At 47.3% G+C, this 13,542-nt stretch overlaps 2 protein-coding genes across 2 annotated transcripts; both read left to right on the forward strand.

The window, feature by feature from the left end:
* Nucleotides 1-4,471: 4,471 nt before the first annotated feature.
* Nucleotides 4,472-6,685, forward strand: FPOAC1_001370 (uncharacterized protein; the record flags this gene model as incomplete). Its single annotated transcript, XM_044845975.1, has 2 exons — nucleotides 4,472-6,383; nucleotides 6,438-6,685. The coding sequence occupies 2 exons, from the start codon at nucleotides 4,472-4,474 to the stop codon at nucleotides 6,683-6,685; spliced, it is 2,160 nt and encodes a 719-aa protein (XP_044711891.1).
* Nucleotides 6,686-12,421: 5,736 nt separating this feature from the next.
* FPOAC1_001371 (uncharacterized protein) lies at nucleotides 12,422-13,171 on the forward strand (the record flags this gene model as incomplete). Its single annotated transcript, XM_044845976.1, has 1 exon — nucleotides 12,422-13,171. The coding sequence occupies one exon, from the start codon at nucleotides 12,422-12,424 to the stop codon at nucleotides 13,169-13,171; it is 750 nt and encodes a 249-aa protein (XP_044711892.1).
* Nucleotides 13,172-13,542: the final 371 nt, after the last annotated feature.

The following is a 13,542-nucleotide window of genomic DNA, read 5'->3' on the forward strand; positions in this document are numbered from 1 at the left end:
CCGGCAGCTCAATCACAATACTGAAAGAGTCTTCTGTTCCAAGGCAAGAACCCAGACGATTTCTGTCCAAGTTTATGTGTTTTGAGTCTATTGTTTACCTTAGTACCTAGGTACCTAGGTAGTTATTCTGGAGTTGCTTTTGACAAAACATGACAGTACCCTGTTATTATCACCTACTACTTATTCACATCAGGCTACATGGTAGCAAAAGGAGATATGTATGATGAATTGGTTGAGCAGGGTCACTACTGAGTCCAGAGCTTGGCTAATTCAAAGACCAACACTCGACTAACCACAACCTGCAAATCCTTCAAGATACTCAACCTAACTCTTGCATACATCGCACGCACATACACACTAAAAGAATGGCATGCATCAACGTCAGTCTGTATGTGCACTCTATCTACGGATACGGTCAGGCTGCTCCATCCGCAGGAACAAGCTTCTAAAGATGCAAAGGCCAGGGGTCAGTGAACCAGTTATTGATTACCATCTCGCTTGTCGAGCCGATCTGACCCTTCAGTCTAACTGCTCCGCATATATTTTCCCCTTGCTGATAAGCCAAGACGAGTAGATAGGAGCGTCTCATCCTTTTCCATTCCAGCTTCCCTTCCTCTTCATGCCATGCAAAGAGTCTCACGCTGCATTTATGCATTATGCAAATAAGCAATAGAATTTTCAGTGGCCAAAACAGCCTAAATATCTGTACAGATCACTAATATATATATATGGTTGATGAATCATTGCTCATCACTTTACGTGTATGTATTTCAGCTCATGATCTGTAGTGGTGTTATCTTACCTACTCTCCCTAATTTCGGATCTGATCAATTGCGCAAAGGCTTGATTATTATCAACCTGTGATCATCAGAAGAAATAGCATCTACCATTAAACGATCACGTTCGGTTTCATCGAATACTATGCATTTTCTCCTTATACATGGCGTTACCACGTGTTGTCCGGAACATGAATCTCGTACCGTTGAATCGGCTGCGATTCCAATTCGCTGGGCTGTGGACTCAAAAGTTAATTGAATACGATTAAGTTTACTGGTCGAACATAAAGAATGCGAGATATCTATACATTGTGCAGTACGTAAACATACATACCGCCGTGTGATAACTCTGCCTATTTGTACTGCCGGAGCAACATCTAGGCCTTATTCAATATAATTTGTGTGAGAATAAGGTTGCTCTAAGAGCCATATCTTTCGTGGCGAGGCTGCGTGAATCAAGCTATTAGACTTTGAGAAACACCTACATCAATTATGTACAAACAGCCAGGTGAGTAAGTGGATCTCCGGTGGTCGTGGAGTCCGAGATACGAGCAAGATCAACTGCATCATGTGGGCGTTTACAATATTAGCTTGCTATTTATACGAGAAGTATCGCAGAATGCTAGGAAACAAAACAGTGATGATGCAATCAGACACACTGGGGTTAGATCCCATGGGAAGTCATGATCGCTCTCATGGAAAGGGCCAATATCAACTGGTAAGGTTTTCAGCATTGTTGCAGTGAGTGATATTGATGATCGTGGGGTTCCTGGGATTCAAAAGAAGCATGATCCCAGAACAGAAACTTACAAGTTTATAGCGGATGTAAGAGCAACCTGCCACTGGATGAATTACTGGCAGCTGTTCTGGAAACAAAAATTATATATCGGGGTTGGAACCTGGTTACGCACAGAGTATAGGATACCAAACTGAAAGCTCTGTACCATTACCATCGCAAATGATGCTTTCGAGGTTGGTCATTCGTAATGGAAATGTGCAAAGAGCCGAAGCAGCGGCCGGCTCGGGAGGGTGGGGCCGTCCGTCAGTCGATCCGAACGGCCCCGTCTGTTGAAACACTCTGAATCTCATATACCTAGGTGCTTAAAGCTTCCTGTGAATCTCACTCGTGAAGCTTCTATGAGATGGGTAAGAAAAAGCGATATTCAACTGATCAACCAACAGAACTAGTGCGTGGCAGGATTGTGAAAGCCAATATATAGAGGCTTTAGTGTGTGTAGGAAAGTACACAACATGCTCATATCGAGAAATGTAGCGCAGTCGATAATTGCGATGACAAGGGTACCAATGGCATCTTTAATCGTTAATATGACAGGAAATTATTATAGGATGCCTCTTTGGCGCCAGAGCCGAACGCCAACGTGCATCCGGGTACAAAAATGGCCATAGTCGACACCAAGCAACTCGAAATGATGGCTAATTTAACAAGGCGCTTGGCACGTAGCAAACAGGAAGACGAGCCTGCGCCGCTAGAAAGCGCAGGGGTTGTCTGAGGTTGGGATAAACAACGACAGTGACTTTTTTTTAGTCTGAAATGATATTCGTCATTCTATGAGAGTCTTGGAAAACATTTCTCGTGTGCCTAGTTGCAATACGTAGGACACCCGAGCTTGTGGGCAAAGGAAAAGCAACGAGGGGTTACCCGTCCAATCCGGTGGTGACAGTGGAGGAAATCTCCGATCTGCTTTGCTTTGTGCAAGCAGGTCATTGACTTGGGGTGGTACACTCTGTAGTTTGTGTGACGATGCCCGCTGACCTACGCCATGGTGGCTGCTCAGCCCTGCTAAACGATTGCTGGCTTGTACAGCAGTAGCAAGGATTCGATCCTGCTTTTGCATGCCCATTGTTGTAGCCATCCTGTCTTGTAACTACAACACCTAAACTCTTGGAATCATTGGGATTGTCTTTGTACAGTTAGTTGGTAGAACGTGTTGTTTTGTGCTAAAATGATTCAAAACCAACCGCTTGAACATATACGTACCTACCAAGTAGTCTCTGCCTCCTGGCGGTCAGGAAATAGGAACCAAAATGTTTGGCGCGGGCAACAGCCCACCGGCCTGACCTAGTACCTAAACTAAAGGCTTGGCCTGGACCCTTGGATTGAGTTATTTACAGTCATGTACAGAGTATGTATCTACACCGCAATGGCGCTAAACGTGTACGATGTGCTGCATGTCAGAGGCTGTTCAGTTCTACCTCAGTGGCTGTTTCACGAGTCCAATCGAACTCAATGCTTAGCTATCACTTGGAGACTCGTTCATTTCTCCTCTCCTTGGATGGAGAATGAAACAAGTCCGTCAGTTCACCATGCCGAGCCTTCTTGTAGCTACTAAGTTGCCGCCATCCTATCCCTTGGGGCCGCGTATCATAATTGGAAAAGGGGGTGTGCACGACATTTGTTATTCTAGAAACGCGTAATTGCTCTGATGTGATTGTTTTACAGTTTGTAAAGGGAGCTGAAAGATTTTGTATATTCTTTTGGGGATGAGGATGCAAATGCTTGATTACCTTAGTAGGTATGGCAAGAGAGTCCTGAAGGCTGAAGAGCAAGGTACCTGCGAATCTACAGGAGTGACTCGATTAAACACCCCTGTTCCTTTCTAATTATTATCTACCAGTTCAGCTGGACACTCGAATGGAAGTGTTGGCTTTCATTCTCTGACAGTCATAAATCGGATACCAAGATTAAGTAACTCTGAGCTACTTCCTTGTAAACTCATTAGTAGTCCGATTCAAGTCATGGTATTCACTGTTTCCGTTGAACCAAAATTCAGACCATCAATTGTTCAAACGTTCATCAGTTACCCAGTATAAACCCCAGACAAACAGAACATATATTATGGGGCCATTCATTCTGCAGCTCCCTACGAGCCCACAGCAAGTTGAGCTAAACTCCAGTTGGCACTTGGACCTGGACCCTAGGTACCTTTCACAGGTACCTACCTACCAATATCCATCCTTCCGTCGGGCGGCGCAGCGCCCAGGTCGTAAAAGACCTTATTGGATCTCAGCTCAAGTCCGGGCACTCACTCATCTTGTTGCTTGGAATTTCCCTCTCTTGCGTCCAAATATGGAACTAGTTAAGTCTTGGCCCTTGCCAGTCTTCTCTCTCCCTTCCATTCTTTCCATCAGAGAAGGGGTCAAAAAAAAGTGTGAAAGAGCCACAAACTCTTGTATTGTCGATTCCAGCACCTCGCAGTTCTCAGTGTCGTCCATCTTTCCCCAACTATCGTTCACTGTAACCACCCCTTGTCACAGCATAGCCAGTCGTTCGCTGATCCATTCTCTCTTTGCCCTACTGTTCCTTGTACCCGCTGTATCGCCGCGTTTCGGATCCTACCCAAATATCCTTCGTGCAGCATCTTCGGGCTCCATAACCGCTCCGTACGCTACCTGCGCTAAACCGTCAGTCACTGACTACAGAGTACGATCGCTTCTCCCCCTCCTCCACAGTCGCTATATTCGATCGTCTCGTCTTTCTTTTCACGTCTCTGCATGTCGCAAGCCTCGGTCTTGCTGGGCTGATTCCATCGCGATTTTGAATATACAACCGTTATCGAGCTGCGTGCCACCGTTGTCGCTGTCAAACTACAGCTTTACCTCGACATTCGTTCTACAATATACCCCAAGCTGTGTTTGGCTGATTCGACACTGCCGACCCTCACATTCGCTTTACCATGGCAGCAGTTAACCCTCCATCGTCTGTTGCTGCGACTTCGCCCAACTACTACGAGTCGCCCTCAAGACCCCCTTCAAGACCGACCAGTGCATCTCGCCATAGCCCGGTCCGCATTCCCGATCTTGAACACGCTGAAGGTCCAAGACTGCGCGATGGTCCAGTCTCTCCTGTTCGTGTGAACTTCCAGCAGGCAGACTGGGTGCAGCCTTCGAATGCTGATGTGGAATACACTCCAAAGCAAGCCTTGAGGGGAGAATTGGTCGACCGGACTCTTCATCCTCTCCCCTCGCCCCCAGAAACTGCTCCTCCTCCTCCACCCCAACACGGTCGTAGGTCGCAACCGACGAGCCCTCGAGAATTACATGACGGAGCATTCATGGCCGAATCCTCCAAGACGACCCCGACAGAAAGAGTTCGTGGTCAGGATCAATATCGCAACAGTCGTGAATCAGATGAAACTGCAAGTTCAAACCCACAACAGGTCTCGATCGAGTCTTCGGCAACGACAAGTGCAAGCTCTCTTTCAGGTGTAAACGATAACATCGATGGCCGGGCATCGGGTGACTCCGCTGAAAGCTCCATTATTGAAGGCAACGTGCCTGAAGTGCCACTCTTTCAGTACCACCATCAGAAAGACTACTCATCGAGTGCTCCCAGAGCGGAAGCCGGTGGTTTTTCAACTCCTGAGCTGGCTGAGAGTGCTTCAAGTGTTGGCCGTCACCTTACTCCAAACCCGGGTAATCAGATGAGGACCTCCCTTCCTCGGCCACCATCCTCATACTCCGTCTATTCTGATTCTCGTGGCCGCTCTCCAGGCCTGATTCCAGGTGGCCCTCAGTCACGTAAATCTCCCGATGTTAGGCTGTCGACTTATGCAGAGTTGCTTAATGCCCCTTATCCTCAACAAGCTCCTGCACCTCTAACTCCTGATAATTCAAATCTCCGAACTGTTATAGGCAACAATGCGTCTCTTCTCAGTACTCAAAAGACTTTGGATATGTATCGTGCAAACGTCAAAAAGACAAATGACTCTTCGATCCAGTACTCGTTTGCCATCTTTCTGATTTCAACAGCTCAGGAACAAGGTTTGGACTTTTCGGAGCCCAAGACTCGCAAGAACAGTCCAAACCCTCAAAAAGGCCGTGACAGTCCAGCTGCTGAAGGTTCTGTCTCAAGCCCACAGGAGTTGGTCCGCGAAGCACGGCAAATTCTGCAACGTCTCGCTAGTGCTGGTTATCCTTTTGCTCAATACTATCTCGCAGACGGTTTCGCCTCTGGACTTTTCAACAAGGGTAAGGAGGACTATAACTCAGCCTTCCCCCTGTTTGTTTTGGCTGCGAAGCATGGACATGCAGAATCTGGGTATCGAACTGCGCTGTGTTACGAGTTTGGCTGGGGATGCCGAAAGGACCCTGCCAAGGCAGTGCAGTTCTTGCGTACAGCTGCCTCGAAGCGACATCCCGGTGCCATGACGCGTCTGGGTAAGGCCTGTCTGTCTGGGGACCTTGGAGAAAAGCGCTATCGAGAAGGAATCAAGTGGATGAAGCTTGCTGCTGAAGCTGCAGATGTTCAATACAATTCGGCACCATATCAACTTGGTTGCTTGTACGAGAATGGGTATGGTGCAGATATCTTCAAGGACGACAACCATGCTGCCGAACTTTTTACACAAGCTGCTGAACTGGGACATCCTGAGGCTAGCTATCGGCTGGGCGATGCTTACGAGCATGGCTTGCTCAATTGTCCACGAGATCCAGCTCTCAGCGTACACTTTTATACCGGTGCAGCTGAGCGGGGGCATGCTGGCGCCATGATGGGTTTATGTGCGTGGTATATGGTCGGCGCTCCCCCAATCCTGGAAAAGGACGAAGAGGAGGCCTATGAGTGGGCGCGTCGATCTGCTGACTTGGGTGAGTCTTGTTTCAACATGAATACGAGAGATAAACTGGCTAATGATGATACAGGTTTTGTCAAAGCACAATATGCCGTCGGTTACTTCACAGAGATGGGTATTGGGTGTCGTCGTGATGTCCTAGAAGCCAACGTCTGGTATGTCAAGGCTGCCGATGCTGGTGAGGAGCGAGCCAAGCAGCGTTTGGCTATTATTCAAGCAGCCGTCAGTGGACAGGGCACTCCGATGGAGGTTGCTCCTCCGCGTAACGGAAAGATACAGAAGAACGGCAAAGACGATAAAGACTGCATCGTGATGTGATCAAAGGATGCACATACTGGCCCGTTATGGGTTTAATACGGAGGAAACAAACAATCAACGACAACTACGCCTCTTAGTGAGACGGAGGCCGAGCCGACCATCGGCTTCTGCCATGCCACTGCCGGTGTCATCAACAACATACTGGTCGAGCATCGATTTCTTGTTCATCTTGACGTACACTGCATCGTGTCGTATTGGACTACGATCCATAGAGTCGCTTTTTTCATCTTCCTATGGGACTCTTTTTTTTTTTTTTTTGGCATATATAATTTTATCCTGACAGCGAAATCTTTAGAATAATGCCGGGCGTGGGATGACGATATTTAATATGAGGGAGATGGCGGCTCATCCTCTCAGCTGATATCCTGCGGGGCATAAGTTTCCTAATGCCATTGCGAGGGGCGCTACTTACGACGAGCATTTATCAGTATGGCGAGCAAAGTGGAGTTGATGGCCTTATTATGGCGGTATATTGTCTGGATGTTGGCGTCTATAGGAGATACAGCTTGAATATAGTCATGACATAGTAATGAAGGGCGTGCATGGTACGAGCTTGACGCAAACCGCTCGATACATTCTATCATGACTTTCTGTAGCATGCGGTTCTCCTTGCGGATCCTCAACCTACTCATGTCTGTGACATGCACTCTGAATGGCCATAAATCCACATCTCCATTTGTTGACTATTGTCCCCTGAGTTTGGACAGTTGAAATGCAAGGGGTTCCGTCAGCGAAGGTCAATGAGACTATAGGGTATATCGGACTTGATGAATTGTACAACCACAGAATGATATGGTATGGTTGTGTCTTAATGATGTAGCATATTATACTTCCTGTTATTGCGTCTGTAATTTACTTATACCTCGTACTAGAAGTGGCTTCGATTGCTTTGGAACCCAACACATCTGTATTTCCTGTGCGGTATATCGATTGTAACACATTACATCCGAACTAACCTGAACACATGAAAGAAAGAGAAACCCTTTCATCCGTGACACTACTTACCCTATTGTTCTCCCTTATTGATCTTGGAACCACCTGATCATGTTCAGTTGTCCGAGTGTACACACCATGCAAGGGACGAGTAACGAACCTGGACTAAACTAGAGCGTGCTGATAGCTTGTCTCGGCACAAATCAAGGACATTGTAGATACTGGCTGGGATGCTTCTGCTAATCGATCTGGATTCAGAAGAATAAACGGATGTGATATGTGAGCTTGTTTCTGAGATAGCCTATGTGTCTTGTTGGCTCCTAGGAGAATAACCAACAGTACAATCCCACAAGGTCCAGAAATAGATCAGCTTTAACTGGCAAAACAACACTCCCCTCTTTTTTAAACTACAACAATTATCGTAAGGAGCTTTGACACTACGAATCGACTGAACAAAGGACCCGACAAAGGTCTCGACAGGGAGCCGGGCCATTTCGCTTCCATTTATTCCCAGAACTCGGGAAGGGCGTTGCTAGTCAGGGCATGGTGGATCCAGATGCAGCAATCGACAAAGAAAGGTAAATATTGATTACGAGGGAGAGGTTTCAACTTGAATCCCCCACTCGGTCGACCGAGAGCAGGAAGCGAGGGTCTTGATACTGAGACAATGAGGGGGGGTCCCCTGGTGTGCTTGCGACATGAGTTCAAAGCGCTTTTGATGCGTTGGGATATCTCCCTATCTCGTGGAAGAAGTTTAGTTCAATATAGCCTTGAAGCTATCATAACTTGGAGGGTAGGGGATGAAAGGAGTGGTTGAGTCTTGGATGTTCAATAGAGGTCGTGAAACCACCACACCTGGATAAAGTCCGGCAATTGTCATAGACTGACTGAATCAGCCATAAAAAGTAAGAAAGGGGAGCATGTGTGAGCGATATTGGCTTGTCTCGTCTTGTGCTCTGGTTCCCTGCATGGGGATGTAGATGCAGATGCAGGACGATGTAACACCTTCCAACTGGAATCTGTCCAAGTTTCGGGAGCTGGATATGGAAGCAATTGAGGTACCAGGTGTTTTTGCGAATGTGACGCAATGTTCTGTGAAATTGAGCCACCACAGGACCTGACACCGATATGTCATGGTTTCAACCAGGAAAAAAGAGTAGGACAGGGCAGAACAGACCGTGAGAAAGGGCATCGACACACTGTAAACGCATCCCTGTTCAATATCAAACCCTGCCCATACCCATGTCAAGAGCGTCAGGTACTTGATGTACGCTTAGACCACCATCGGAAGTGGTTGCGTGTCTCTCCACTTATACCCATATTTGCGTATTCTTCTATTGGCCAGACTCGAATTCCGCGCATGTCTCAATTAACGCGTTCACGCGTCTAAGTCGTGATTTTCGAACCTCGAACGCGTATTTCTCGCGACTTTGTGCGGTAATCGCGCGGCGAGAGAAGAACACGACTACATTATGGGGCCAATGACTGAGATCATACGCAGCGTGCGTGATAAAACGGGCGGTGAATGGTTTTCAAAACGAGGAATTGACCTAGCTGCCAAGTTTCTACATCAAATAGTGCAAGTCATGTATGTGTAAGACTATTTTCAACAAGACATACAAATGACGGGCAGGCGAACAAACGCAAGAACCAGAAAACGATTTGAACAAGGAAACCGGTACCTCAATAGAGTGGTGGCCGAATATTCGTTGGGGATTGAGGGGTAATCTCACCATCGTATACAAAATAGTCTGGTTCATAGATTGGGTATATAGTTGCTGCCCGTCGCAGCTTCAAGATGGGTCCATTCAGCCAGCAAATCATGCATGCCAACACTACACTCTCAAAGCGGGCAGGACATGGAAGAACAAAGAGCGGTAGAACCAGAATCAGGCATGACCTCACCGACCTGGTTGTAAAGGATGTCACAAGCAAGGTCATGCCGGCACGCTCCCACCCTTTTGATAGATTGTGGTGATATTATCTATGAACGACACGGGAAGAAGGGGTGGAAGATGGTGTATGACAACAAAGAAAGGTGTATGTAAAGTGATTTGGGTCAAAAAGTGATTTGATGATGGGTCTATGTAGCAGTCAGCACCGTGTAAATCAACCATCGTCATTCGTAAGTCCTAATTCAGGTCCCTGCCGCACATCAACGTATATGCCATGGAGGAGAACTTAGGTCATGGTCCTAACCCGTGCCGCGACGGCTCGCTCCTACCAGCCAAGGTAGCGTGGCAAGCGAGCGTGGTGTATCCCGTCACGGCTCGTGCGCCAACGGAGAGTTTCTGAGTGCAACTTGGCAATGGACTTGCTGTTCTGCATCAGGAACTGCGCTTTGATTCGGGCTTGCCAACTAACAAAGTGCAACAATACCGACACATACTTGTTTTTGCATGGACGAATAAGCGCGAGTTCTTGAGGTCGTCCATGTCTACCCAACAAGCGAAAGATCTCCAGTACACCTTGAACCAAGACGAGACAAGACAAGACAAGACAAAGTTTTTATCCACTCCGTAGGATTGAGAGAAGTTTACCCAATTCGATGCAGGTAGTTCAAGCCAAAGACTAGTCTAGTACGCAGTAGTACACAAAAGTCTGTAACTGGTGTGCCCGGCTTTGCATTAAACCCTTGTCCATGTGTGATGCACGCAATAGCAAGTAGGCTCATGTCTTGAGTCAGGTCCCTAGGGCATCAAACCCAGTGTGGACTACAAGGGTAGCGGAAAATGGGTTTCTGCACCTTGAATGAAGACCAGGTAGGTAGGTAGGTAGTCAGTTGATTCTCCTAACTTGAGCGTGGTCTTGCAAGAGAGTTAACGCCGAACAAGCGAAAATGTGTTAAATTTCTCGCTATATATGGTTGATTTGAACACGGTCGCTTACGGTGTCTTGACTTTGATAGGATGTATAAATTTGCCGATACTGTTCGTGTTTGCTTGTCCGGACCGTTCGGTTGTTGCTTCTTACATGAAGTTACCACCCAAGGCCTTAGGATATTTCGGTGGTGATGTGTGGTAGTGGATTTGCTTGTCTTTTTTTTTTATTAGGAAAAAAAAACTCATCTTCCTGACATTGGGATAACCCGATATCAGGGAGAGAGCACAAAGAATAATAGGGAATAGGTAAGCAGTCGACTTCAAGTCCAGAATCTATGGTCGATTTTTGGCAGTGTAGAATTGTGGCTTACACCTGGTTGTCTCGGACATGGCCTGGTCATTTCGTGCATGATGATCGAAGGGATAGAGATGAAGGTTTATTGCTTTTGAATAACCAGAGGGAGAGACATGGATAAAAAGAAATAGGGTATGTGGAGTCAAGCCTTTTCCAAAGATGTCAGAAAAGGCAATACTTCGTCCAATAGATGGATAAGATGAAGGGATGTCGAGAGGGAGCAGACACAGATCTACCCTGGACAATAATCAGAAGCCGAAGGGTTGCAAAATGTGGATGAAATTGTCAATAGTGGTTTTCCTCACGACACGATGTGAAAGCAAATACGAAATAAACAAACGATGGGAAAAGGAAAAGACAAAGACGATCAGTTGTGTCTTGTCTTGATTGATAATGAGGCTATTTGTGAACGGCCTGTGACCTGGCATGAGGGTGTGTGAAGGTTGAGGTTGAGGCTGAGGCTGCTTAACATGTCTCAGATATATCTGTCTAATTGGGTAGAAAGTCGACAACTTCTTCCATACAGTGTAATAAGAGCAGGGATTTACGAACAAAGTAACAAGCAAGTGCTTCTTCACCTGCACTCGCAAGTTGCAACGAAGCAGGTACAAGTCAGGGCGGACATGTTTCTTTGTACTGCAAATCTTGGTATGTGCACCAACAACATCTCAGATGAATGCTTCCTAAACTTGGAGTGTGGGCTTCCCAAAATACTTTTTTGGTCAAAGGATATCATCAGGCTACGGCGATTAGGCGGCAGGGGGCCCATCAAACCGTCTTTACTCTCGTGGATTTACGAGTGCTGCACTGTATGTACTAAACCTTTACCGCTACTACAGCAGTTGAGTTATTATTACCGCTGCCACTTCAACGGCCACGACATAAAGTACAACACAGCACAGGAAACCAAGGGTCCACGTTGTCGAGGTGGGTGTCTGTACTAATCTGCACCCACACTCCCTTAGTGGATGTTCACTGAAGAAGTCAAGAGGTATACTATACTAGACTAAAGTGGAGCAAAACTGTCCGCCTGCAGCTGCAGCTGCAGATGCAAGTGCGAGTGCATGTGCACTGTAAAATGTGGACTGTGAACTGTGGAGCTTTCACTTGGACCCTCCTTCCATCCTGGTCCTCTAGACCAACTACAAGGTTCTTCTCGTCCACTTCCACATCCATATTAGGCCACTGAGTCCCCTGCCCCTTCCCATGCCATTCCAATGCCACTTGCCTGACCAACCCCCCGTTCATTCCAATTCCCACCACAACCACCGCATTTCCTACTCTTCACTCCGACAACAGACTCAGCTTCCTACTTTCAACAAACATCAACACAAACACAAACACAAACATCCAAACACCGAATTCTTTGCATTCTTGAACCTGACAGTCGCATCGCAACTTCTTCAAATCTTAACAACGCGTTCTCAAACCCACCGTTTACAAACCTCGTCAAGACCCTAACCTACCTACCTACCTGACGGACTTTTGCGCCAGGCCGCGTCTTATCCTAGTCGCAGTCGCACCACACTCCAACCACCCGCTCGTACTCTTCTAACAAAACAACAATTGTTGCTGCGGTCAAATTTCTCATCAAACTTGGACATTATACAACCTCAAACTGCAAACATGCTTCTTCCGTCTGCGCTACCTTGCGATGCGTCGCACTCATCTCATTCCCGACTTCAACAATCTCTCTTCTCTCCTCCTGCCAGTCCCCCGGCTCCTTCGCACGGTTCTTTCGCCAACCTCATGACTACTTGCCGCTCTCTCCAATCGCTCTTATCAATGCCCGCGCCCATTGTGATCGACCCTCGTCCTGCTCCCTACAACAACGCTCAACTACCAACTCCACCGCTCGCTCACGCAGCTCCTCCTCTGAAGTTGCGCCTGCGACCGCGCCCCCAACGCCGTGAGCCTGTTGGACCCAAGAAGGTTACAAAGCGCGCCGCACCACGCGCTACCAACAAAAAACGCCGCGTTGCCGAGGATGATATGGACCGCTGCTCATTAGCAAGCGACTCCGGCAGCGAATCACCGTCGCGTTGCTCTATGGAGCAGAGCGAACCTTCAACACCTAAGCGTACGCGCATCGCTCCCGAGCAGATGCCTCTTGGCCTTGAGCGCTCTGACTTCCATAACATGCACCTTCGACAAGGTGGTCATCTCCTCAACGAAGAGGACTCTGACGATGAGGATTGGAACGCCGAGGACGACCGCGTCCTCGTTGAAATCGTATTGGAGAAGCTCAGGCTCTCAAAGGCAGAATGGCAAGATTGCGCCCGGAATCTCGGCCGCGATCGTCATTCTGTTGATCGTCGATGGAAGACACTATTACTCAATGGCGACGTCGGTCTCAAGTCACGACAAGGTCGCTAGGCAAACTCCACAAACCTGCAAGCATCTTCTCACGTACATGATTTATACATTTGACATTTAGCGAAAGCCTCAGCCGACCGTCATCGGTAGTGAGCATTTATAAACTGGCGGGACTACAGAACAGGGGGCAATGGGTTGCCATTGGCGTTTGGGTATTGATTCCCATTTTTGTAATGATATCCACACGCGCAAAAAGCGTGCGTATTAAGTTTTATGTTTGCTTTTTTTCTCTTTATAAAACCAAGAACTAGAATTGGTTACCATAGATGCCAACAATTTACATGCAGTGAACATCATTGCTTCACCCTCAACTAAATCTACGATCATCTGCTTATTCGAGTCTGTATCTATTCGGTTCATGCCAGTAACCA

The sequence above is a fragment of the Fusarium poae genome, chromosome 1 (genome assembly GCF_019609905.1).
Source record: "Fusarium poae strain DAOMC 252244 chromosome 1, whole genome shotgun sequence".
In the NCBI taxonomy this organism is placed as follows: Eukaryota; Fungi; Ascomycota; class Sordariomycetes; order Hypocreales; family Nectriaceae; genus Fusarium; species Fusarium poae.